The sequence below is a fragment of the Puntigrus tetrazona genome, chromosome 23 (genome assembly GCF_018831695.1).
Source record: "Puntigrus tetrazona isolate hp1 chromosome 23, ASM1883169v1, whole genome shotgun sequence".
Lineage (NCBI taxonomy): Eukaryota > Metazoa > Chordata > Actinopteri > Cypriniformes > Cyprinidae > Puntigrus > Puntigrus tetrazona.
Window position 1 is genome coordinate 11,378,211 of NC_056721.1, and position 23,510 is coordinate 11,401,720.

A 23,510-nucleotide genomic window follows, 5' to 3' on the forward strand; every position below is an offset into this window, starting at 1 on the left:
GCTGCTATGAAAAGGTAATTTTACTAAGCTGGTCTCTCCAGTACCAGTTTACACACTGTTGTAAGCAGCAGGAATCAGAAGACTAATTAGAGGCAATACAAAGTTGTAATTATTTACTTAAAGAGATAGATCTCCCTAAAAGTGAAAATTCTGTCATTACTCACCCTCATGTCGTTCCAAACCATCAAAACCTTTGTTCATCTATGGAATACAAATGAAGATATTTTGATGAAATCTAAGCTTCACATACAGCGTGCAACTACCATGTTCAAGGCCCAGAAAGGTAATAAGGACATCATTAAAACAGTCAATGTGGCATCAGTGGTTCAACTTTTACCAAACTACAAAAATGATTTTTGTTCACCAAAAAATTCATGACAAACAATTTGTTCTCTTCATTGTGCATTCACAAGAGTACCATGCTGGTACAAAGTCTCTGTTTAGACGTAGAACGTCATCTCTCTTAGTTCATTGACGGTTGTATATTCTGTTTTAAATAAGGCTAGGCAAAAATTTAAAGACATCCTCAGTCTAAATCTTTAGAAATGTTTATGAATACTGTTTTATATACAGCGTGCATCATGTACAGTCTGCTTGTGAACAAGACATAGCACATTTAGCGTAGCAGCACACAGCGTTGAACCACTGATGTCTCAAAACTATTTTAACAATGTCCTAGACTTTAAGCATGGTAGTTCTATCTACGGAGGGTCAGAAAGCGCATAGATTTCATAAAAAATATCTTAATTTTTGTTCTAAAGATGAACAAAAGTCTTACAGGTTTGGAATGACAAGGTGAGTAAATGATGAGTAATAATTTCATTTTTGGTTGAAGTGCCCCTTTAAAAAAGTAAATAATATGAATGTGATGCACATTAAGTTACACATTAAGCTTGCATACATACTAAACTTGATATTTAGTTGGTTTTGTTGCTTGCAATGCATCTGTCTTAAAACCACTTTGTAATCTAATAAACGTAATTAATTTATCATAAGTAAAAAAGTACCTCACCTTAAAAAAATAAAACAAAAAAACAATATGCACCATTCCGGCCAGACTCCCGGATCGATGCCAACTTGACTCAACAAGCAACCTGGTCAGACTGAAGAGAGAGGGGAAAAAGTAAAACAGAATGGACGGGGCTGTTGTTCTTTGAATAACAGAAAAAAAAATCAGTACAGAAAACAAAGATTACATCGAATAAATAAATAAAAGTAACTCCAGCAACTTGCTTTTATCTTTTAACTATCTGGTTATTTTACATAATCCCAAAGTTAAAATCTTAAACATGGCAAACTGATTTCAGTTGAATTAGTGGCCATAACATAAACATGCATGTGATAAAACAAGATCTTTATTTTCTTCTGTTGATTTTGTGTTGTCACTCTGTGAGTTTGGATCTGAAAATGTAAAATTTTAGGTTAAGTGAGAACTACATACATAATAACATAAATATACAGGCATTATGTAAACTAAGCCAATCACCAATATTAGACATTTTAATGTCCCTGAATTAAATAGTCTTTTTTTTTTTTTGCAGTAAGGGACCAGTGGGCAGTGAGGCTCTTCCTGACTACTTCCAGGAGTTTGTCATGTCTGAAAGCGTAACTGGCAAGCCAACCTACAGGAGGCGAGAGAAATCAGCACTAGAGAACAAGGCAGCTGTAACTCTACCAACTAAAAAACATCCAGACCCTAGTGCCACTGCAAACACAAACACACCTACAGTGGCATTACAAATTCCCACATTCATATTTAACACTTTGAGCCAACATACATTCATGCTATTGAACAGGAGCAGATCAATACCCTCAGCACCATGAATACCCAGATACACTTGCATCCACACACACGCACACACACACACACACACACACCTATTCTGTAATGCATCTGAATGGGCTAGGTCTTATAAATGTAGGCATGATGTAATTCTAACGTAAAGAGAGTCTCCCAGTCTCTAGAGTCACAGCTCCAGAAAGTCTCTGTCCAGGTCCCTGTAGGCTTCATCGATGTAGGAGGCAATAGCACAGCGTGAGCTTCTCCCAGAGCCCAGCAGCACTGAGACCGTCTCCTTCCAGTAGGTGAACGGAATACAAGAGCTCTGTTTTGGAAAGAGATAGATAGGTTTATGCTTTAAGAGCTCACAACCGAAAGAGGATCTCTGTGATATCAGTGCATCAGAGCTCACGTTCTCCAGGCAGGTGCTGTCCTTGTCCTTGTTGAGGTAGTGGTGCTGCCAGAAGCGCAGCAGGTTGTGGAAGTTGTTGAGCAGGCAGCCGGGATATTTCTCGGAATATTCCTTTTCTCGCAGAGCACTCAGATAGAAAGGCAACTTACCCCGCCTCCGCGCCAGCATCAGAATCACCAGACTGGTGTTCAGACAGCTCACGTTCTCCTGTGATGCATCAAAGTCAGTTAAAGGGTTAATGATATATAATTTAAAAAGCAACAAGACTTTATTTTGTTATTTTATTTGGTGTCATTCTAGTTACATGCAATTACTACAACTGTAATTCAGCGTTGAGGTAACCCCTTACAAGTAATGAGAGTTATGTAATCAGATTACTTCTTTCAAGTTACAAGTAACGCAGTACTTTATAATATACAAGCCTGAGGTTTATTCATTGCACTTTTTTGAGTAAAAGGGTTTTTACATTTGCTATTAACAGAACTTGCCTGAGTGAGAGTTTGGACATTGATGATGCTGGACAGTCTGAAAAGGAAGGACAACCTGTTTTCCACTTGAGCCATGTAGGACAAGAGGCGGCACTCTGAAAACACTTCAACCACTGAGAAAGAGACAAAGACACACATTTTTAACACTCTTTGAACAGTTAATTGAGAGATGGAGGAGCATGTTAGTCATTCGAGTCAAACCTTTCACATCTTTCGTCTGGCCCTCAAAGCGGTCCAGAGACAGGACTATACATCGCACCAGCATGTTAGAGTCTACCAGAGAGCTGTTGATCTGAGTCAGGAACATCTGAAACTGAGGTGCCAAAAGGACAGATTTGAGATCTACTCGATTATTTCAGTGTGAAAAAAAATCACGAAGGGTCTGAATATAAACCCACCTTCTCCTCTGTATTGACATATTTGTTAAATCTTTTGAAGGCATCAATGTTGAACTTCATAAGCTCACCAAGAAGGTCAAAGTAGCTCTGAAGGACGTCATGTGACTTGCAGCCACTGTCGATGATGCAATATAGAATATGCTGAAAGAAGAGAATTATGAGATGACTTAGTGGTCCATTCAAAAGTCTGAGGCTGCTTAAGATTTTTAAAGTTACTAAAATAATTGTCTTCTCACCAAGGCTGCATTTATTTGACTAAAAATACAGTAACATTTTAAATACTTGTTTGAAATAAACTGAATAGTTTTAATACATCTTAAAAAAAAAAAAAAAAAAATCATTTTCAGCAGCCGTTACTCCAGTGTTCAGTGTCACATGATGCTTCAAAAATCATTCAAGTATGCTGATTTGCTGAAACATTCGTTTTTAATCAATGCTGAAAACAGCTTTGCTTCAATTTACTTCTGAACAATTTAATGTATCCTTGACAATTGAAAGCATTATCTCTTAAGAAAACAAACAAATTATTGAACCCAAACTTTTGAATGGCAGTGTACGTTCGTGGAGACAATGTAATGAAAAGTTACATATTTTGCTGACCTCTAACAAGCCTCGTCTGAGAAGAAACACTTGATCAGCGTACGATGGCGTTCCTCTCAGAAAACTCTCCACGGCTCTTGCCTGCCAGAACCTGAAGAGAGACATGGAGAAATGTTAATCTATAGACACAAGATGTCTATTATGAAATAAGAGGATCAGCGAGTGTAAGAAAACATTACAAAATGTAACTAAAGATCTCACCTAAACGAAGAATCAATTGGCTCTTTCTTCATGACTGAGATTAACCGTGTAAGAAGACCCTTTTTACCATCACAGACAAGGTTTCTGTAAACCAATTTATATAAACCAGTTAATGAGCAGTTCCGAACTTTAAAATAAGGAAGAACTTAAGTAATATGATATGAATAGCGTCCCCATGCCTGTCTGTGTTATTCAGTGCCTCCATTTCAAAGATGTTTGCATTCAGGTAGATGTCACTCAGTTCATTCAGTTCCTGTCCACTTAGAAGAAGGTATTTATTCCTGTGAACAAGAAAGAAAAAGTCTCCCATCAGCCCAGTGGATTTTTCTCAGTTTTAGCATTTCCTTGTTTCTCTTTGTGATACTCACTCATGGTGGTCACTGAAGCTCTGCAGCAGCCGGAGGAACTGGATCTTGAAAGAGATCTCCTGATGTAGAGGGGAAAAGGGCTGTGATCATCCATATGTGAGTCTTTAATATAATTCAGAGTAATAAAGGGCTGCTTCTTACTGGACTGCAGTCACAGTTCTGGTTCTGCCGATGAAGGACGTGACCAGAAGGCTGCCTTCTCCAGATCAGCTTATCAAACAGGTTATTGAGTCCCGGAATTAACTTGAACTCTGCCAACATTCTGTGAACCTGTGTCACAAAAGTAAACGTTTATGAAAAAAATGCTTCAAAACACCAGTCAAAAGTTAAGACCGTACAAAGCCATTTACAATGCAATGTCATAATAATGATAATTCAGCTTTGATACCAATGGTCTTTGATACCAATGGTTTAAATTTGATTTACTATACACACATACGAAAAAAAACAACTGTAAATAAACATACTGGTCAACCTTAGCCAACATTATTCGGTGACTAGTCCGTTAACCAGAAGATTCACAGTCACTATAAGCCCATCACATTACCTGATTTCTCTGTCGGCCCATGAGCAGCACACACAGCACATAGAGAACCTCCACTTTGTACATGATCTCATGTACGATCTTCATAGACTGAGGCAGCCTGTGTCTGAGCGGACTAGAGGACAGGGAGCTCTCATCAGATGACTCTGAAAGACAGCCAATCAAGACTTGGTGAGACCAAATAACGCAGCTAATAGAAATACCAGAGCGGGAAAGAAAGGAGGATCTCACCTGTACTGCTCTGCTCTGCTTCCTCAATTGCTAACTGCATGAGAGCATCCAGAACCAATGCATTGTCAAGCCAACTGTGCCAGTCCTCCAGCTCAAGTCGGGCGGAGGCATCCGCAGCTTCTGTAACTTTCCGCGTGGCGAGCTTACAAAGACGCTCAATAAAGCCTGGGATATTCACTAGAGTCACTGCAGAAAGATCACAGCGCATTTATAAGCCTGTCAACACTTGGTGTGGATTAACTGCAGTTGTGTTTTCTAACCCTGGTTGCTCTCTGCCCGAGATGGACATGTGCTGGTCTTTTGCTGGGTGCTGCGGGCCAGGAGAGTGTGTTTGTCATCTACACCCACGTCTGGCTCTGATATGGTGACTGAGAGGATACGACAGAAGTTGGCCAGCTGCTGCTGGTTAAAGCTCTGGACCAGACTGGCCAAGTTGGGAATTTCTTCAAGCTGGATGATTTCCTAAGATTAAAATTAGGTGAATTATTGCATTGCTAAGGTTCAGATTACGTTCCTAAAAACACATTTAAGACATTTTAATTATTATTATTATTATTATTAAAATATTTCTGTAAAAGGCACACTGAATATTGAATCATTACCCTGATTAATTCTGATTTAATGCTCAATTTCTTAGAAATCTTGAAAACATTTGTGCCATTTTATTTGTTGTGGAAACACAAATACATATTATAGTAACATTATAACACCATTATAACACTATAATATGTATCAATTTAAACAAAAAGTAATCTTTTTAAAAATTAAATAGAAACATACACTATATTGCTAAAAGCATTGGCTCACCCCCTTCTAATAAACAGGTTTGACTACTGTAGTAATATCCACATGTACATTGGTGATGGTGATGAGTTTTTGGTTTAGGTGTTGAGCTGAGATTAGGAGTTGACTTTATGCAGACCACACTGACTCAATCAGTCATTTCTTTTTTAACCTTGCCTTATACACAGAAGCATTGTCATGGTAGAAAAGAATTATGTGCTTTAACATTAAGATTTGTACTTATGAATATTACTAAAGTAGTTCTAAACATGCTCATTGGAAGGGGGTGACCCAATACTTTTGGCAATATAGTGTATTTCCACAAAAAATAAAAATGATACACAATACTAGTATTCAAAATAAAAATCACTTGTAAGACAAAAGTACTTACTATCAATTCTATTTAATGAATCTTTATTTTTTCAAAACATAATTATCCTGAACCCAAACCTTTAGGTAACAGGGTGTATATGCTTTGGCTTTTACCTTTCGAACACTCAGGATGTCCTCAATAAGAGTGGCGGTTTGCAGGAAAACCTTTTTATTAGACATGAGAGTGAACAGGAACGTGACAAAGTCCTCCCTTGCTGCAAGGCTTTTTGTAACGCCCTCTGTCTGTCAGACAAAAACAGATGCTGTTACTCATACAGAAACAATCGAAATAATTGAGAATTATTATTTCTGTCCTTTCGGACTCATACACATTGTTTTATACTTACACATATACAGCAGTTGTACAGAACGCTCAGACAATCCTTGATCAGATCATCACTCACTGAAAATAATGAAGCAAACATTTAATGACTGGGACAGCATTAATGAAAATGAGTATTATTTCTATACTTAAATATGAAAAAAAAAGAAGCTTGGATTTATCATTTAAATAAGCTTACATATGGGTAGGTCTCCCTGTACTGTGAGAGTTGGCCGCATCAGAATCTCTACAAATAACTGTGTATGGATGACAAAAGCACAGTGAGTGACTAACAAACCTTCATTCTGCAATTAAGATAATTATGTTACCAGCCAAACTGGTTCATTTCTAATTAAAATATTATGACACGTTTGTACAGTTCAGTTTCTGTTGTTATTTTCCACACTGCAAGAGCTGAATAAGAAGACAAAGCCAAGAACAGAAGCTCTTGCCACTAAAGGTCTTGTGAGTATCAATGCCATAATAAAATACCATATATTACAATATTTACTAGTGGATAAAAACTGAGCATGATGTTAAATTTCACAATGGAAAGTATATCAAAGTAATAATTATTTGTAGCACAAACTCTGCTTTGACTATATTTTTAAATGTTCATTTCTGAATCTACAGCTAGCTTCGGAGCTGTTTAGTATCAGAAAATAACTGCATTAATGTGCATTTAAAACTGATTTGGCACTTAAGAAGCTTATGTCTGTTGAAAATGTTGAGCTGTTTAAGATTTTTGTGGAATGTCTGATACATTCAGTTCAAGATTCTCTTGGTTTTTTTAAATATAAATCTTTTATCATATTTTTAATGTGTTTATTTTCAACAGTTCACTGAAGTTTATTTTGAAGAGTTTAATGAATGGCTTAGAACTATCAACCACAGCACTCTTTTAAATAGACTACAAAATGAAGTTTCCATGAGTTGAACTGCAATGGAGTGGTTTAAATCTTACTCATACGACCATCATCAATTCATAGCAGCGAATGACAAGGTATCATATAAATCAAAAACAGTATGGAGTACCACAAGGCTCAGTACGAGGACGGCTGCTTTTCACACTCCTTGCCGAGTATTTCTTTAACTCAAAAAAGTTTGTACAATAGCATTCATTTTTAGCAGGCTCTTGATCAAGTATAACTAAAAAATAAATTCAAGACAAACATGTATAATCATTTCAATTAATGCCTTGAAACTGGAACGGTTCAATAAGGAGTAAAGAGTAATATTTAATTACAAAAAAACTCACATCAACTCCTCCAAACAAGTCAAACGTATACGTATTTGGAGAAATCGACTCCTGTGGTGTTTTGCGCTCCTCTGTGACAAATGACATAGCCTCCATGGACAGCAACGATGACAGTTCCTGCACGGTCACAAAACAAGCAGCTTAACATCTGACATTAAATTACTGCGTGAACGCTTTGCGTGAACAGACAAGGAAGTCTTGAATACCATAACCATGCTGTGAATCTTGGAGAGATCGCTGTTAGGGTGACTGCTCTCGTGTAGTCTCCTCAATAACACTGGTATCCCCTGCCATTGAGCTCTCTTATCTCTCTCTTCCAGCAGAGCCACAGGAAACTGCGTTTGACAACACAATCACAACACTTGTCAAGCACTGCAAACATACGACGAACAGGTCAGACACTGCATTATTACCCTCCTCATTAGCATTAACTGTTTGAGCACTAAGTATCTTAAGCAAGAGATACTGTCTAAACGCTGTATAGTTTTGTTCGGGACCGATTTTATATCCATGGCTCTTCAGGCCCTCGTTTGTAAACAGTGTCTAAGAAACGCTTCGAAGACAGTTCAGAGCTTAACGTGATTCAAGATCTCACCTGAGACCCTCTGGTCAACCCAACGCCCGTGACTTGGCACTGTCGGATTTTGTTAAAAATGTTTTTGCGTGAATTTCCTCTGCTTGTTTGGGTCCGTGGAAACCCAGAGCTCCTCGTCGCCATTGCTGTCGCTCTGACGTTGTGACGCAGCGAGGTGTGCGCGAGGCCGCCGGAGATGACGGAGTTAATGCTGCTCCCTGCTGGACTGGCGTCGAAAGCACAGCCACATCCTCTGATGAACCACAGCTGGAGCGCCCGCCGTTTTATCACACATTATTGTCAAAACATATAATAATTAGTAGTAATAATAATATTATCATCATCATAAAATCACACAGATGTCAATAACAAATAATACTACTAAAAAATAATTCATTAATTAGTTTCAACTCTGAAGCATGCGTTTAATTCATATTTACGTTTTTTTATTATTATTGTTATAGATTTTATGTATTTAAACTGGTAAACAGCAAGCATTTAATTTAGTCAGAGTTGTAACGTACAGTAATGTAGATCACTATTTTTTAAAGCAGCATAATATGCGTATACTGCCATTGTTATGAACATGTTATATGAACTTAAGACTAAATAACATTTTCTGTCACTATTCTATATTATATCATTTAAATTAATCTCTCTCATACACAAACACAGAAAAACAATCAAACTGTAATGTATGCTTCATCTCTGAAGCACATGTACTATTTAATCAAAAATTAAAAAGTTTAAAGTTAAAAAGAAATTAGTTTTTACGCTTAAATTAGTAATAATAATTGATGACAACAACGATAATAGATTTTTAATATTTTACTCACTGTTTACTAAAACTAGTAAACAGTAAGCATTTAGGGTTGTGCTATTTTACTATTTTTAAAAGCGAAATATGCTTATATATTTTAAACCGTTTACCCAATGCGGTTGTTATGAACTTGCTAGATGAACATTATTTTCTATGAAATCATTCAAATAAATGAAATGAATGCATATTCACTTATTTAAATGGCCGATGAAAACCATTTGTAGAACGAATACAGATATAGATAATATAACATGCAGAAATATATTTATATTTTTCCGGGGCCCCCAACATTTACTGTACACAGTTAACAAATAAACATTGAGGTTCCTGTTGTTTTCCCAGTTTAGGTGGCGTTCCCGTCCCTGTTAAATGAGCATAACTCCGTATCTTGGGCGATGATGAATGAAACCCACACACACACACACACAATCAACATCATCAAAGGAGATTGAGGTTATGATAGAAGCCCATAGGAACTCAGCGTACACCCTCTGAGATGATAAACGACCAGCGAGGAAAGAGAGACGTGTGCTCATGCTCATGCGTTTCCTGAACACACAAGGAGGATCTGATGGGACTGTGTGCAGGACAACAGCACTAACTCGGAGACGAGGAAATGGGCGTTTGCTGAAGCTGACCCCAAAAAAATCCTCCAATTTACTGGTGAGCCGAAAAGAGCGGAGAGCAGAAGCAGACCTGGACGAACACAGCAAGAGTCCATACACACTGTATTCGCTTCTGCTGGATTTGGATCACTTTTGGTGAGTTTACATTTTATTTAGGTAGACTATACCATTTTTTGTATCACTTGGAATTGTAAAATTGTTATAAAAACTAGATTTGAACCATAAAATACAACAGCATAACACTGACTTTACCACATCAAATATATATAACATGATATATCTCACAGTAGACTGATTATGAGAGTGGGCTGTTGTTCTCTGGCTTTGCCCTGAAAAAAAAAAGCATGGTGTGTCTCAAGACTTAAAAAAAAGTCTGAATGAGCGCCTTCATTTCTCAGCTCTGGACTTCAGCCATAGTCAGTTTACTTAGTATTTTTACTTCCTGGCCTTTTCCATCGTTACGTTTTAGCAGAAGCAGATTTGTTTTACCTTTCGTGCTTACAAAAAACCTGAGAGTAATCATACAATTATGCAGACATATCTAAACCCCTCCAATGAACTACTCATTATATTATAATAATAGTAATATATATATATATATATATATATATATATATATATATATATATATATATATATATATATATATATAATTATAAAAAAAAAAGCATTCTAAAAAAATGAACAGAACATTGTTTTATATGATAAATATACAAACAGTACTAATAATATTATTTAAAATATTTTAACGTTGATTGAAATGTTTATAAACATATAATAATGTTTTACCATATACCAAAATAAATATACTAAATGTATTATTAATAATATAATAGTATTTATATTATATATTTAATCATTTATATTTACATTATAAAAATGTTAAGTGGAATGTTTATAAACAACAATATAATGATATTTTTTTTACTATACTATCATATATTGATAGTATTATAAAAAAAAATTACATATAGAGCATTATTTCAAATGTTTCTAAACAATATAACAATACTACTACTAATAATAATACAATTACTAATAACAAGAATAAGTTATTGTCCTGATGTATAACACAAAAGTAGAGATGATAAAGTTCCAGATGTTGACAGGTGCCGCTGATCAGCATGGCGTCCCTTCTGGTGTTTGTCACCCTGCTTCATCTCATCATACTGGCCGTTCTCTTCATCGCCACCATGGAGAAGGTCAGTGTGTGAAACCCTTCAGGGCACACTACTATTTGATAAACCGTCAGAAAAGCGTGCGTGCGTCTGTAATCACGAATGCATATGTAATGTGCTGTACGCCTCAGTCCTGGTGGGTTTGGGACGGCACGGAACACTCGGACCTCTGGTACAACTGCAGATTTGACAACGAAACGGAGGCGTGGTTCTGCGCGTCGTCCGAAGAGACGGGTAAAGCGACGCATTTAGATAATAAGTTTAAGATAATAATAATAATTTTTAGATAACAATGGGATCTACTCGAGCGTAAACACCTCTGCTTTGTTTCTACCAGAGTGGCTTCAGGCCGTGCAGGTCCTGATGATCCTGTCGGTGGTTTTCTCCGCCATTTCGTTCCTGATATTCCTGGGTCAACTCTTCACCATGTCTAAAGGAGGACTCTTTTACCTCACCGGCGTCTGCCAGGCGTTTGCCGGTAAGTGCTTCCACCTAATTAACTTTATCACCCGAGGTCGCCCCCTCCAGCGCGAGCCAAAGCGCTCGTGTTCGGTGACTCGGAAGTCGAGGGAAAGTAACGCAAACTGTCGTGTCCTCTCAGGCCTCAACGCCTTCACGGCCGTGCTCATTTACACGCTGCACAGCGAAGAAATCCTGGCGGACTCGCGCGAGCTGAGCTCGGGACGCTTCGGGTACTGCTTCTACTTGGCGTGGGTTTGTGTGCCTCTGCTCCTGTGCAGCGGAGTCATGTACATCCATCTGAGGAAAAGGGAATAAAAACGAGTCTCCTAAAAACAGCCAAGCCACGTGAAGAATGTTTGCTGTTGATATACTCCGCTGAGCGATTATATACTTCTTGCGAGACTTATTTTTTTTGACTATTTAGACTGTATTTAGCCGTATATAAATATACAAAACTGAAACGGAGGATCAGCGCGTTTTAGTTAACTCTTAAAGGGCAAGCACGACTAATCTATCTGATTAGCTCAATTATATCTAATTTAATAATAAAAGAGGCCCAGCTTAATCTCGTTTCGTCCTGAAGGGTACTTGTAAACATGGTATCCATACGCTAAAGTTTTACTATGTATTTTTGCAAATAAATTCGATTAAGCGATTAATGTCTGATTTCAATGTCATTACTGTGTGAAAGTATTTCTCACAGATGCACCGCAAGCCGGTGGACTCAACGGACCTTGAGAGTGCATGACAAACTCATGACTCCAGTTTCTGAACTAATAGCTTCCATCACGCCTTCTAGCTTCATCTCACGACAAACAAAGCTTTCAAAAACGAACTGCTTCCTGATAAGCAGAGGTCTCTTTCATGGGGAGGGGATATCAGCACGCATGGACACGTGCTCTGAAACGCTCCAAAAAATAAAGTGCTCTCCAGTGCCAGACAAAGGGATTTAATATCAGGTTCACCACAGCTCACAATCACACAATATCTCCAGAATTATAGTACGCTTCTGCATAGAATACAAGAAGGCCACTGATATGTTCACCAGCAGCAGTGTCCAAAATTGAAGTTGGCTCTTAATCAACCAATTCATAATTCCATTCTTTAATAACCAGGAAAAATATAATAATAAAAAAATTAATATAGTGTGACAACCTAAATAACAAAATAAAGCCTCAAACGTCATAAAATAAAGATTGTTTTGTAAAAAAAGAAAAACAAAAAAAAAAAGTTTTGATCATTGACAGTTGAGGTTGATCTTGGTCATGGGGCTAGAATATAAGGCTACTTTAGTTTAAATGACAGTTCTGAGAAATATTAAGAGATGAATCACAGAACGAGGAATAAAACTGAGGAGGTAAAGCGAAGCAGCGTAAAGCTGCAAGATAGACACCGAGGTAAAAGGATGTCAAAACTCTTCAGAAAGCTCTTTATTTCGATCTGAATATGTTCAGCAGTTATTCTAAAACCATAAAACTCGTTAGTTCTTCTCTTGGTTTCCTCTCTCCCTCTCTTTAACTGTATCACAGTGTGACTGCTTCCCCTTCATCTCCATTTTCTCTTTATCAGGAACACCCACCACCCCAAAACTGTCACAGAGGAATAACATATCACTAAAGAAAACAAAATTAAGTAATTAGAAGTCCTTTCAGTCCCCGGATCTCCAGAGTGCTGTAATAAAGCCCGCTCAGCGATCACTTTAGCCGCTGCACGATGACGGCGTTCAGCAGGTTGGCTTCCTTCAGCGTCTGGCCCTCGTCCGTCAGCTCCTTGTTGGGGAAAGTTGTCATGAGAACAAACTCGGTGGCAGCTAAAGCTGGGCGAGCGCTCGCCACAAACTGACGCACATCAGACACCCTGCGAAGGAGAAAGATGGTGTAAGAGCATTTTCAAGCTATGGGGACGTTTTCACAGCCTTTTCACTGAGCTTTTACCTGTGGGTGTGGTTGAACTTCTGCACCAGGCGGCCTCCGTCAGCCAGTCTGATCTGGATGCTAGTGACAGGTTGAGAGCTGTCCACGCTGATGGAAGCACTAGCCTCAGCTTCGCTGGCGGCCTGGTCCTGAGGGCTTCTCTGGAGCGACACCAGCTCTGGAGTGGCACTAGGGGGGTGAGGGTCAAATAAAGACGGGAAGGATTGAACACTTCGGCCATGTGCAAATACATAACTTATAAGATCACAGTGTACAATTAATTGTTGGATTTTCAAAGTAGTCATCAATCTAATCAAGCTGTTATTTAGTAGAGCTAGTAGTGCTAAATGAAAAATATAATTAAATTGTGGATTAGTATGATTATCAATTCACAGTGACTGATTCAATTTCACTGGATAGATGCATCTTCTTAAACTTGTTAGAATAGCCCTTATAAACAGTGTGCATTTTTTCTATACTGAAAATAGAATTCAAGCCATACTGTCTTACAACAAAATTAAAATATTAAAATAAAAATATTAATATTTTAAGTATGACTATTACTATTATTATTATTATTAACACAAATCACACAATTTTGGGCCAACTTCTGCAGCCCTACAAACAAGCAAAACAAACCTGGAGTTTTTTTATTATTGTTATTAATAGCTAAATAATCCTAATATTTTTCACCAAATTGTGAAGCCCAACTATTTCCCTGCTTTTAAAAGCAAAAACAGAACCAAATACAGTGAGGAAAAAACAAGTGGCTTATAGGAAATAAACAAATGCCCCCTTGTGGTAAAATAGATACACTGGAGCAAGAAGACCAGGCCTAAAAAGTTTAACTGCACATTGTACACACTCCAGCTGAATGAGGATCGACTAATTAACCACCAATTTAAGTTAGATTAGTTATTGGTGATTAGTTTTTCATTTTAGATTATTATTATTATTATTATACCTCAATATTAACAAATAAGCAATAAGGTACAAGAATGCCTAGAACCCCTTTAGCTGTGATTCACACATCAACATCTCCACATGAGAAAACATAGCGCTCGCTCATACTTGAAATAAATAAACCGCTAATTCTGCTGAAATACACAATACTTTAAACAGTTCTAATGCTATATTAACTGTTTATGTTGCTAAGGGTGTTGCTCAATGATACACAGAAAAGCTCAATGAAGCAGTCATAGCCATGCAGTATCATGAAAAAAGAAAAACAAAACAAAAACAGCTGCTGACCAATCAGAATCAAGTTATGCAACCGCTTTCTAAAAAATGCTGTAGAACAGTTTCACTGCTGAAAGTGAAAGAGTAAACGGACAGTGTCTAATCACTGTTAATATTAAAACAAATTACCCTCTTAAGTTCAGAAAAACAGACATTGATTGGTTTATTTAGGCAATAAGTCTGCCTGTCCAACAATGAGGCATTAGCCACACACGTTTTAGAAGAGAAGCGTATAATTACGAGCTCAGCAGAGAGAAGAAAATGAGAGAAATTAAACAATTTTCCAACCTGCCAAGTTTCTGTCCTTCTCCAGTAAAGGCCTTGAAAACAGGTTTAGGTTTGGAAAAATCTTCATCCCGATGGTCCTCCATGTCTAGGTTTACCTGTCCCCCCCGGAAACGCTGTCTCAGCTCGAGAGGGATCTCCCTGAGGGAGCCAGAAAGGAGTCCTGTTAAAGTCTAATTTGGAGTATCTACTATCTAGAGGGCTCGACACAAAACTAAATAGATGTTTTAATGCGTGTAAAGAACACAGCCAGAGGATTTTGAGCCGCAACTACAGTTAACTTCAGTTAATAAATATATACTACTGAAAACTGCCGAAACAACGCAGATAGCAAGAGAATGGATTCAGAGCTCACCCTCTGCGGATCGACTCCAGGAAGAGAGCGTTCCCAGGATCACTGTAGTTCCTCAGCTCCCCCTCGTCAAGACTAAAGCCAGTCTTCCAGAGCTTCAGCACCACATGCACCTGTTGGCACAGCACAAATCACTGCAGCAGATCTCTCTACGTCTCAGAGACTTGAGCGGTCACAGGTCAGCGACTCACATCTTGTGCACTGCTGGACTGTCTCCTGTCTCCTGCCACATAAGCAGACTCTTCCTCTGGCGCTGCACCCAATCGATAGCCACCACCCACAAACGGCTGTAGAAAAGGCAGACGGTGGGAAAAACTGAGCGACTCAAATCAAATGAGATGCAAGCAAGCATGTTATCCTAGATTTAGAGTAGAGTTTATTCAGTGGAGAATCTACCCTGCTGGATTTGCTGGATTCTCCAGGTCCCTTGCCTGGTCTGTCAACAGGAACCGCCCCGTGCTCCTTAGCACCTTTAAACAAGTCCTCGACCAGCTCATTTGAGCTCTTCTTTTTGGGAGGACCAACAATCTGCTGCCCACTGCGTTCTGAACCCCCGGCAAAGAACCTATGACAGGAAGAGTCAGACATTGCTCAATAAAATAAAGCATTAAATGGGAATTAGGATAAATTAACATGGAATTAAAAACAAGGTTTTTTAAATTCTGCTATAATCACCACACATTTTATCCAATGATCTTTTAATAACCGAAAGAATACGTTGAATATGAATCATGTCAATGCAAGACCATTTGAAAACCGAAAAAACAAATGGTGATTAAACATGGAGAAAAACTTCAAAAGACAATGTGTGCATTCACAGAGTCTAAAATATACAATTTGCTTTATGCAATCATATACATTTTAATGTTCAATAAACAAATATACTGCATTTGTTCAGTATACAATAAACAAATATACTGTATTTGTGACTGTACAGATAAACCACCATTTCTAATAAACACGGCAATATTGACTTACAATTATAAATAATTCACGTTTTAATAATATTCCATTAAAAATGAAAGTTTCATGGCGATCTGCTTTTAACTGCAGAGGAATTTAATACCTTTGGCCTTCCTCGTCGCCACTGTCATCTTCATCCTCATGCATAAGATCTCTGAAGGACGTCACTCTGTGTTCACTGAAATCAAAAGACATTACCTTACTATATATATATATATATATATATATATATATATATATATATATATATATATATATTACTATTATAGCTGATACTGCATGACTGAAAAGCCCAAACATCTGAGTTATGTTACCTTGGCCCCGTGGATCGACTGACCGAGCCAGACTCTGGCTGAGGGAGGGTGGCGATATCGTCATCTCCTCCATCTTCAAAGAAATTAGCTAAAGCAAGCTGTGGACCGAGAGGTAATAGACCTGTCACTTCTTTCACCGACAGACAAACACACACTAGATGAGATGATTTACAGAAACAAAACAACCCTCACACACACTATCTGCCTTCTGTAACTAAATAAATCGGAACTAATTATATTAACGACTCCAAACTAGGAGTTTAAGGGCGAAAAAAACCAAACCACTAAGGTAAACATGACCATCACTTGATCAGGCTAACGTAAAAGCTGCTAGCTTAAGACTTCATTTCTACGTAAAATATACCGGCACAATTTAAAAATCTTTACTTCAACGCAATACAGACTGCCCAGTCCTGAAGTGAGAATCCCATCACATATGATTAATCAGACGAACCGGTTTTAGATACTCCTGGTGATTTTAATGAAGAGTGACTTGCACATTTCGTTAGCCGGTTGTCCAGTTCACTGACTGCCAGTGGAGGCTTAAAGTCTGCTAAATCCTCAGCTGCAGCGCTTGTGCTTCACAGCATAATATTTCAGTGCTAAAGAGATCAGTGTGCTACTGACCTGTAGGTCCCAGCCGGCTGACTCGAGGAAGAAACGGGCCCTCTCTTCATCAACATCAGTAACAGCGACGAATCCCCTCACCGCTTCTTCCCGCTCCGCCATTTTAACGTGTCACGCGCAGGAAAGATCCGGCAGGAAACGGGCAAACGAACGCTTGGTTCCACTATTTTGGAGCACAGAGTTTATAGCGAATTTTTGTTTTGCTTTTTTATGGAGTCGATGTTTTTGTAAATGCAAATATTTTTTGTATTAAATGTAAAGATTTATAATATCCCAAAACAGCGCAAAAATCATATATCGATTTGCACGTATTTATTCAGTAGGCTGTAAGTTGCACGATTATTATTTTATGTGCTTAGAATCTACATAATGCAGATATTACTACTTCAACCTAAGCACATGTGGGGAATAGAGAATTCAAAGCCAAATACATTATGTCGCGATCGCTCTTTTTAAAAATATATATTTATATTGGCCAGCAGATGGCAATACAGAACCTACTATACAGTGCATCATTTCAGCTCCACATTAGATAACATTTATACTTATCTATTTAAAGTGCACAAAGATGGAAGTTATATTAGTTTTTGTTAATTAAAGCAAACAATTGGTCATTGGTCATCATTCCTTTTTTCTTGTGTCCTCAAATAAATTTTCAATGCTGCTCATTCTGTTAGGTAGTAGCTTTTCCTCACTCCAGACATTTTCTTTCAGTTAGATAAGATTACAGAAACCTTTTTATAAAATCAAAAAGTCAAATGAAAGCTACAAAATGTAAATGTGATATTTAGCTTAAGATAAATTGAATCCCATGCTTCTTATATCTATACTTCATGATAATACAGCAATACTATTTATAATAATAATAACACAGGAATATTTTAACAATATAAGCCTAACATTTGTGGGGTTTCAAAGTTTCAGTGAAATCAGTAATAAAACAATGTCTCTTTTTTCCATGTATAGCCCTTTGATAATTCAGAAATAACGTGTCAATAATTTAGTTGTAAGATTCTTCTCACACGTGATTTTTTACCGCAGAGCTTTTACAAACCATAGTTATTGTGTGACCTGGATTTCTCTGGATTTTTTCCTGTAATATCCGTTCATTGGCAAGTGCTGATTCCAAGGTTCCTAACAGAGGCAAAATACGTGCTAAATTAGTTTTGGAGGACCTAATTTAGCACATATTGTTTCTGGAGAGAAACTTGGCGATGCTTTGTTGTTTGTTTTCAAGTGCACTGGCTCGTTTGATCTTCACAGATAATCAGGTTCTGGTACATGACTAAACACCAGAGCACTGCTGTCATCATTCACCCCCGAGCTTTCCTTTCCTATCACACTCACTGCAGCTGTTGCAAGACAGCAATATGCCCTCAAATGTGCGAGACCTTTTTTAATCATCTTGCAGGCCCTTAAGGGACAACGATTCTATTTTTAAATGCATTATGGCTGCGTGCTCCTATTGATTGAGAAAAGTGCGTCCTCTTTCTGCAATCAGTTACACAGACATATACATGACATAAAGGTGCTATATTTCCATTCTTGGTAGATTGGATCATATTATGCATAAAATATACCAAAATATGCATCCATTCTTTACTAATGAAATATTGTAAGCAACAGTTCAACAGTTGTTGACAGTGATAAATATGGGTGCGTTCAACCAGAGAGAAAGAGGAAGAAGCAGCCTTATCATGGGGAAACTCTCACCGGCAGCCTGGCTGTGGGTCTGCAGTCACTGTTGTGTTAAAGGGCAGGGAAGTAGTTCCCAACACACAATACAGAGAGCGGAGACCTGCGACCCTCAGCTGCAGGAGGAAGAACGGACAGACAGACAGTATCCCAGGGCCAGAACGAGGAAGGACGTATCAGAATAACAGCGATTTCCTCATTGGGTGTGATACTAGAAAATACACACAAGTGTGAATCAACAAGATGGCTATGAGCAATATGACCGATCTGAGACTGTGCGTGTTCTTATAAATCAATTTGAGAGAGGTCTTATATTATGTAGGCTATACCGCAAGCATGGCTATAAGAGTACGTCTAACAGTACGTCGTTTGAGCTTGGATGAACGCACTCTTTCCCGATGACAGGTCAGGATGAGTGTGGAACAGGACATTTAGGGTCAAAGGCCGCACCTGTGAGAGTTTGAATAACTGATATGTAACACAAGCACACGTATATGCAGACTTTAGAGGACAAGCATGTATGAAATACCATTAATAGTAAAGGATAATAGACAGGAAAACAATAATTCCGTGTCAATGCCTGCTGAAAATGAGAGAATTCTGTTAACATCTACTTCAGCTGCATCGCAAGTTTATATTTTCAAGTTTCTATGCAAGTTGACCATTTAATTGCCATTTAATGATGGAAAAACAAAACAAAACAGAACAAAAGAATAGATTCATTCAGAAATGGTCTTCCATAAACCATTTTTGCCACATCGAAATTAAACTATGGTATTGTTATAAAATAAGTCTTAAAAATAAGTATAAAATAAGTATTAAATATAAAATAATGCCCTAACAAAAAGTAAAAAAAAATTGATAAAAGATAGAAATGATGAGATGCTAAGTCATAATCATGAAGCACAACATCACAATTATGAGTTACTAAGTAAAAAATGACTTTTCATGTCAAAATTATGACATATTTTGACAGAATTAGGATGTGTGGTTTCAATAAAAATATGGCACTGATTTGTCCATTATACATACACAAAAATATGTTAATGCTAATTCTACTAATCATCATGCATAATCTTGACAGTTTGACAGTTGAGATTTGTTCACAATCATGCAGCCCAGTTGACGTGTGAAATGATCACTGCTTTCATACTCAGAGTACACATTTTAAACCAACATCCGTCTTTTAATCTTCAATCTGGTTTACCATACTATAAATATTTCCCTAATGTCCAAACAGGAAAGTGGATCTGTTCAGTGACATGATGTATGTTGCATACAGCAGAATGGAGGTGATTAAAATAATGAGAGAGCAAGGTTTACGTGCATCAGTTTCTGTGCTGATAAGACCACTTCTGGGTGGAGTCTTAATGGGCAACCTGGTCAAGTGAATTAAGACTCATTTACCCCTTTCAAGCTGTCATTTGAGAAGTAGTTGCATCAGTTGTGCGCAGATAGCGTCTCTCGGTCCATCCCTCTTATTCATACCACCACCACCCCTCCAGCTGAAACTGAATGCCTGACCTTTGACCCATGAGCCTATCAGAGCTTATGGCTTCCAAACAGAACTCATGGTTTACTTCCTCTCCAGTGATGGTCACCTTCACTAATCGATTCCCATGAGCTACTCAGATGCATGGGCAAAATCATGAATGATATTCTATCCATGAATGATATTTGGAGGATAGTAATACGTAACGTAAATAATACGAAAAGGTTTCGTAATTACAAAGATAACAAATTATACTGCTAAACAAATTAGTTTAATCTTAATTTACATCAATAGACACTTCTGTTTACTTAGCTAGGCCGCTTTCCCGTGCTATCTGTTCCTCTCCCAGGATTAGCTCTGTTTGTATGGAGCTCTATAGCACTTCACTGGGTTAGATGTGGAGATAAAATTTGGATCAACAGGAAGAGCTTTGCTCGTAGACCGGAGAGCCATGAGATTATGCTCCCAACTCTTGTCATCTTTTCCATTTCAGGCATCTTCTATAGCACTTTTCCATCTTTTCGCCATTTCTAATCAACTATCACATATATCTTTAAAAATACTTATTTTTGTTTTGGCATAAATGGTTCCATAGGACCTATCCACTGCGCAAACTTTTTCCATTCTAAAAAAAAAGTATGTATTAGAAAAGTTCCATGGATTTTAAGGTGCCCAATATTTTTGGTTTTGGGAGTCCCAAACAACAGGTTAACATGCTTGCAAGGTCAAAAAACTCTTTCATTTCCTTATAACGACTCCCAAGCGATTCGGTCAGTGAATTAAATTTTATTTTTATTCAGACCTATGATAAAAGACCAACAAGTGGGAAGACAATATGCTAATATTTCATGTTTACATCAACATAACGGCTTGAGATTAGTTTTAAAAACTAGTCTTTCTTTAAGAGACACTAACTTTATACGTTGTGCTCTTTCAGATTTTAAGCTTTGCAGGATGTTTTCATTCACTAGAACTGTGTTAAACAAAAAAAAGCTAATTTTCGGAATTCCATAATATATGGACTTTAAGATTCTATCTCGGAACCCTGGATGTCAATAAAGAATCTTTATTTTTGATAATGCTCTCTCATTTTAGTGTGTGTGTGTGTAACATCTCAAACGCCCCTCTCTATGACCTTCCATTTTTCACTCTGACAGTTTAATCAGAGTTCAACTACACTACAGCAAGCTGACCTCCTCTCCTCCCTCCTGTCCATCCGTTTCACTCTGGTCCCTCCCATTTTGCATAAATCAGCTTCCATCTGTCTCGCTCTCTGCGTCGGCTGTCAATCCACCTGTACGTATGCACGAATGGACTCGAAGCGGCTTCACTCCACTATACGTACTGAATGGTGAGCCCCGTATCACGGCGGAGATCACAGGAGGAACATCAAACTGAAGGAACCTCCCAGAGTGAAATCATATCTTCACAGAAAATGAGAAGAAGATTCATGTTGTGTGACCCACCCTGCTATTACAAGAGCCCACAGTGTTCAAAAGCAGCAGAGAACAGAAGCACACAGGTTTTAAAGCAGAAAGGACAGATTGATCACCCCCTTGACAGAGTGAGAGTAGTAAATCTACTGTGAGCACACCAGCAGTGTAACTCTATCTATTTTTAGTGCACTCTAACAAGAGCCCTTTCTTCAGACAACCTTTCCAAAGCACTGTGTAAACTCTAATTAAACAACACTCATTGAGATGGCTTTCATCTTTGAAATCTCAGTGAATACTCAAACACATTTTCTCATATGGTTCTTTGAATTTCACTTATTTAAAATTCTCTTAATATAAAATTAAATGTAATAAAATAATTATCTTAAAATGATCTAAAAGTGGTTCTTGCAAAAAATATTTGAAAAAAACAAAAAGAAAAAAAAAAACTAAGATTCCAGTCATCGTAACAAAAAATAAAAAGTTTAAAGAGATCAGAATTACACAATTTTTCTCTCCTTTTAAAATCAACTAAACTTTGACTTACGCAAAAGTCTCCATTTGCTCTTCATTCAGTCTCTACATCGTCTAACACTGAGATGTAAAAGTAACTTAATTAGCCGTTTTTCTATCCCACTGGTGCAGGCAGAAGGTGAAAGGGAAACAGACATGGCATCCTGTTAGAATAGGTGTGACATTTCCACAGTTCATCCTGTATTTATTTAAGCAATCAACAATTAGTCAGAGTCTGCGAATGTGTTTATGACACTGTTAGCACAATTAACCTCTCAAGTCAGACAATAAAAGTGTGTATTCATCACGTAAAATGACAGACATTGACAAACCCATACCAAAATGTGTGTTGGTCCTAGTGTTCTTTATGTCTGTGTTTACAGCGTGCTATCACAGCATCATCAGAGCTTCTCTCAGACACTAAGACTCCATACATCAGGGTCTTCAGCTCAGCATTCCTCCTCCAGACACCCAGGCAATGGTCTCTCTTGCTCGCTAATATAGCGAGAGGAGGGAAGTCACCATGGCAACCAGTGAGGACCTCATCTGGCTGGATAGACGTCTGGGTTGTGTCAGCAACTAACTGCCCAGGATATAAGTGAACATTTGGCTGCTCTGTGACCCATGCGTGTGCAAATGTGTGTATATGTAGGTTAAATGATGTGTTTTAGGGGGAGAGTATTTAATAGCACTGATAGGATTACTCTGAATTGTGTGTTTTGTTGACGGATTTAAATTAAGCATTTATGAGACCTGTGATATTTAATGTATTTTTTGACTGATTTTACTACACTGCATTTGAACTGCAAGAGATGCTTTGAAGTGAGAGTAAAATATTTTAAATGGTCTGTAAGAAAATAAAAAACACATTCACAAAGCAGCACAACTGTTTTCAATAATAATAAATGAGTATATTAAAGTTATTTCTGAAGGACCACGTGACACTGAAGACTAGAGTAATTATGCGGAAAATTCACATGAATAATAAATTACATTAAAAAAAATATTGAAATATAAAACAATTGCTTTAAATCATAATAACAATATTACCGTTTTTGCTGTATTTTTAAATCAAAGATAAAACCGTTTAATGAAGTTTCTTTCAAAGGCATTTAAAAGACCTTACTGACCCCACACTTTTGAACAGTAGTGTATGTTTGTGTCTTCATGTAAGACACGAGGAGAGAACGGAGGGGAACACAGCTGGCCTTCAACAGCTGTAATTAACACTCATACTATTACCACGACTCGGGAACACTGCAGGAAC

The 23,510-nt window shown here is 37.7% G+C and overlaps 3 protein-coding genes across 3 annotated transcripts; 1 reads left to right on the forward strand and 2 right to left on the reverse strand.

The window, feature by feature from the left end:
- Positions 1-1,337: 1,337 nt before the first annotated feature.
- Positions 1,338-8,513, reverse strand: trpc4apb (transient receptor potential cation channel, subfamily C, member 4 associated protein b). Its single transcript, XM_043225005.1, has 19 exons — positions 8,353-8,513; positions 7,964-8,092; positions 7,758-7,874; positions 6,699-6,756; positions 6,525-6,580; positions 6,292-6,420; positions 5,283-5,484; positions 5,023-5,208; positions 4,795-4,937; positions 4,389-4,517; positions 4,248-4,306; positions 4,059-4,160; positions 3,880-3,963; positions 3,679-3,769; positions 3,079-3,219; positions 2,882-2,993; positions 2,681-2,793; positions 2,193-2,399; positions 1,338-2,105 (listed from the first exon to the last, which is right to left on the reverse strand). The coding sequence occupies exons 1-19, from the start codon at positions 8,473-8,475 to the stop codon at positions 1,968-1,970; spliced, it is 2,319 nt and encodes a 772-aa protein (XP_043080940.1). The 5' UTR covers positions 8,476-8,513; the 3' UTR covers positions 1,338-1,967.
- Positions 8,514-9,705: 1,192 nt separating this feature from the next.
- emp3b (epithelial membrane protein 3b) lies at positions 9,706-12,076 on the forward strand. The gene is made up of 5 exons (XM_043225287.1): positions 9,706-9,912; positions 10,887-10,979; positions 11,087-11,189; positions 11,293-11,433; positions 11,557-12,076. Exons 2-5 carry the CDS (start codon positions 10,902-10,904, stop codon positions 11,730-11,732), a joined length of 498 nt encoding a protein of 165 aa, XP_043081222.1. The 5' UTR covers positions 9,706-9,912; positions 10,887-10,901; the 3' UTR covers positions 11,733-12,076.
- A 274-nt stretch (positions 12,077-12,350) lies between these two features.
- nsfl1c (NSFL1 (p97) cofactor (p47)) lies at positions 12,351-17,263 on the reverse strand. Its single transcript, XM_043225286.1, has 9 exons — positions 17,111-17,263; positions 16,484-16,581; positions 16,273-16,347; positions 15,603-15,771; positions 15,398-15,493; positions 15,210-15,319; positions 14,858-14,995; positions 13,352-13,519; positions 12,351-13,274 (listed from the first exon to the last, which is right to left on the reverse strand). Exons 1-9 carry the CDS (start codon positions 17,210-17,212, stop codon positions 13,112-13,114), a joined length of 1,119 nt encoding a protein of 372 aa, XP_043081221.1. The 5' UTR covers positions 17,213-17,263; the 3' UTR covers positions 12,351-13,111.
- Between the last annotated feature and the right edge of the window lie 6,247 nt (positions 17,264-23,510).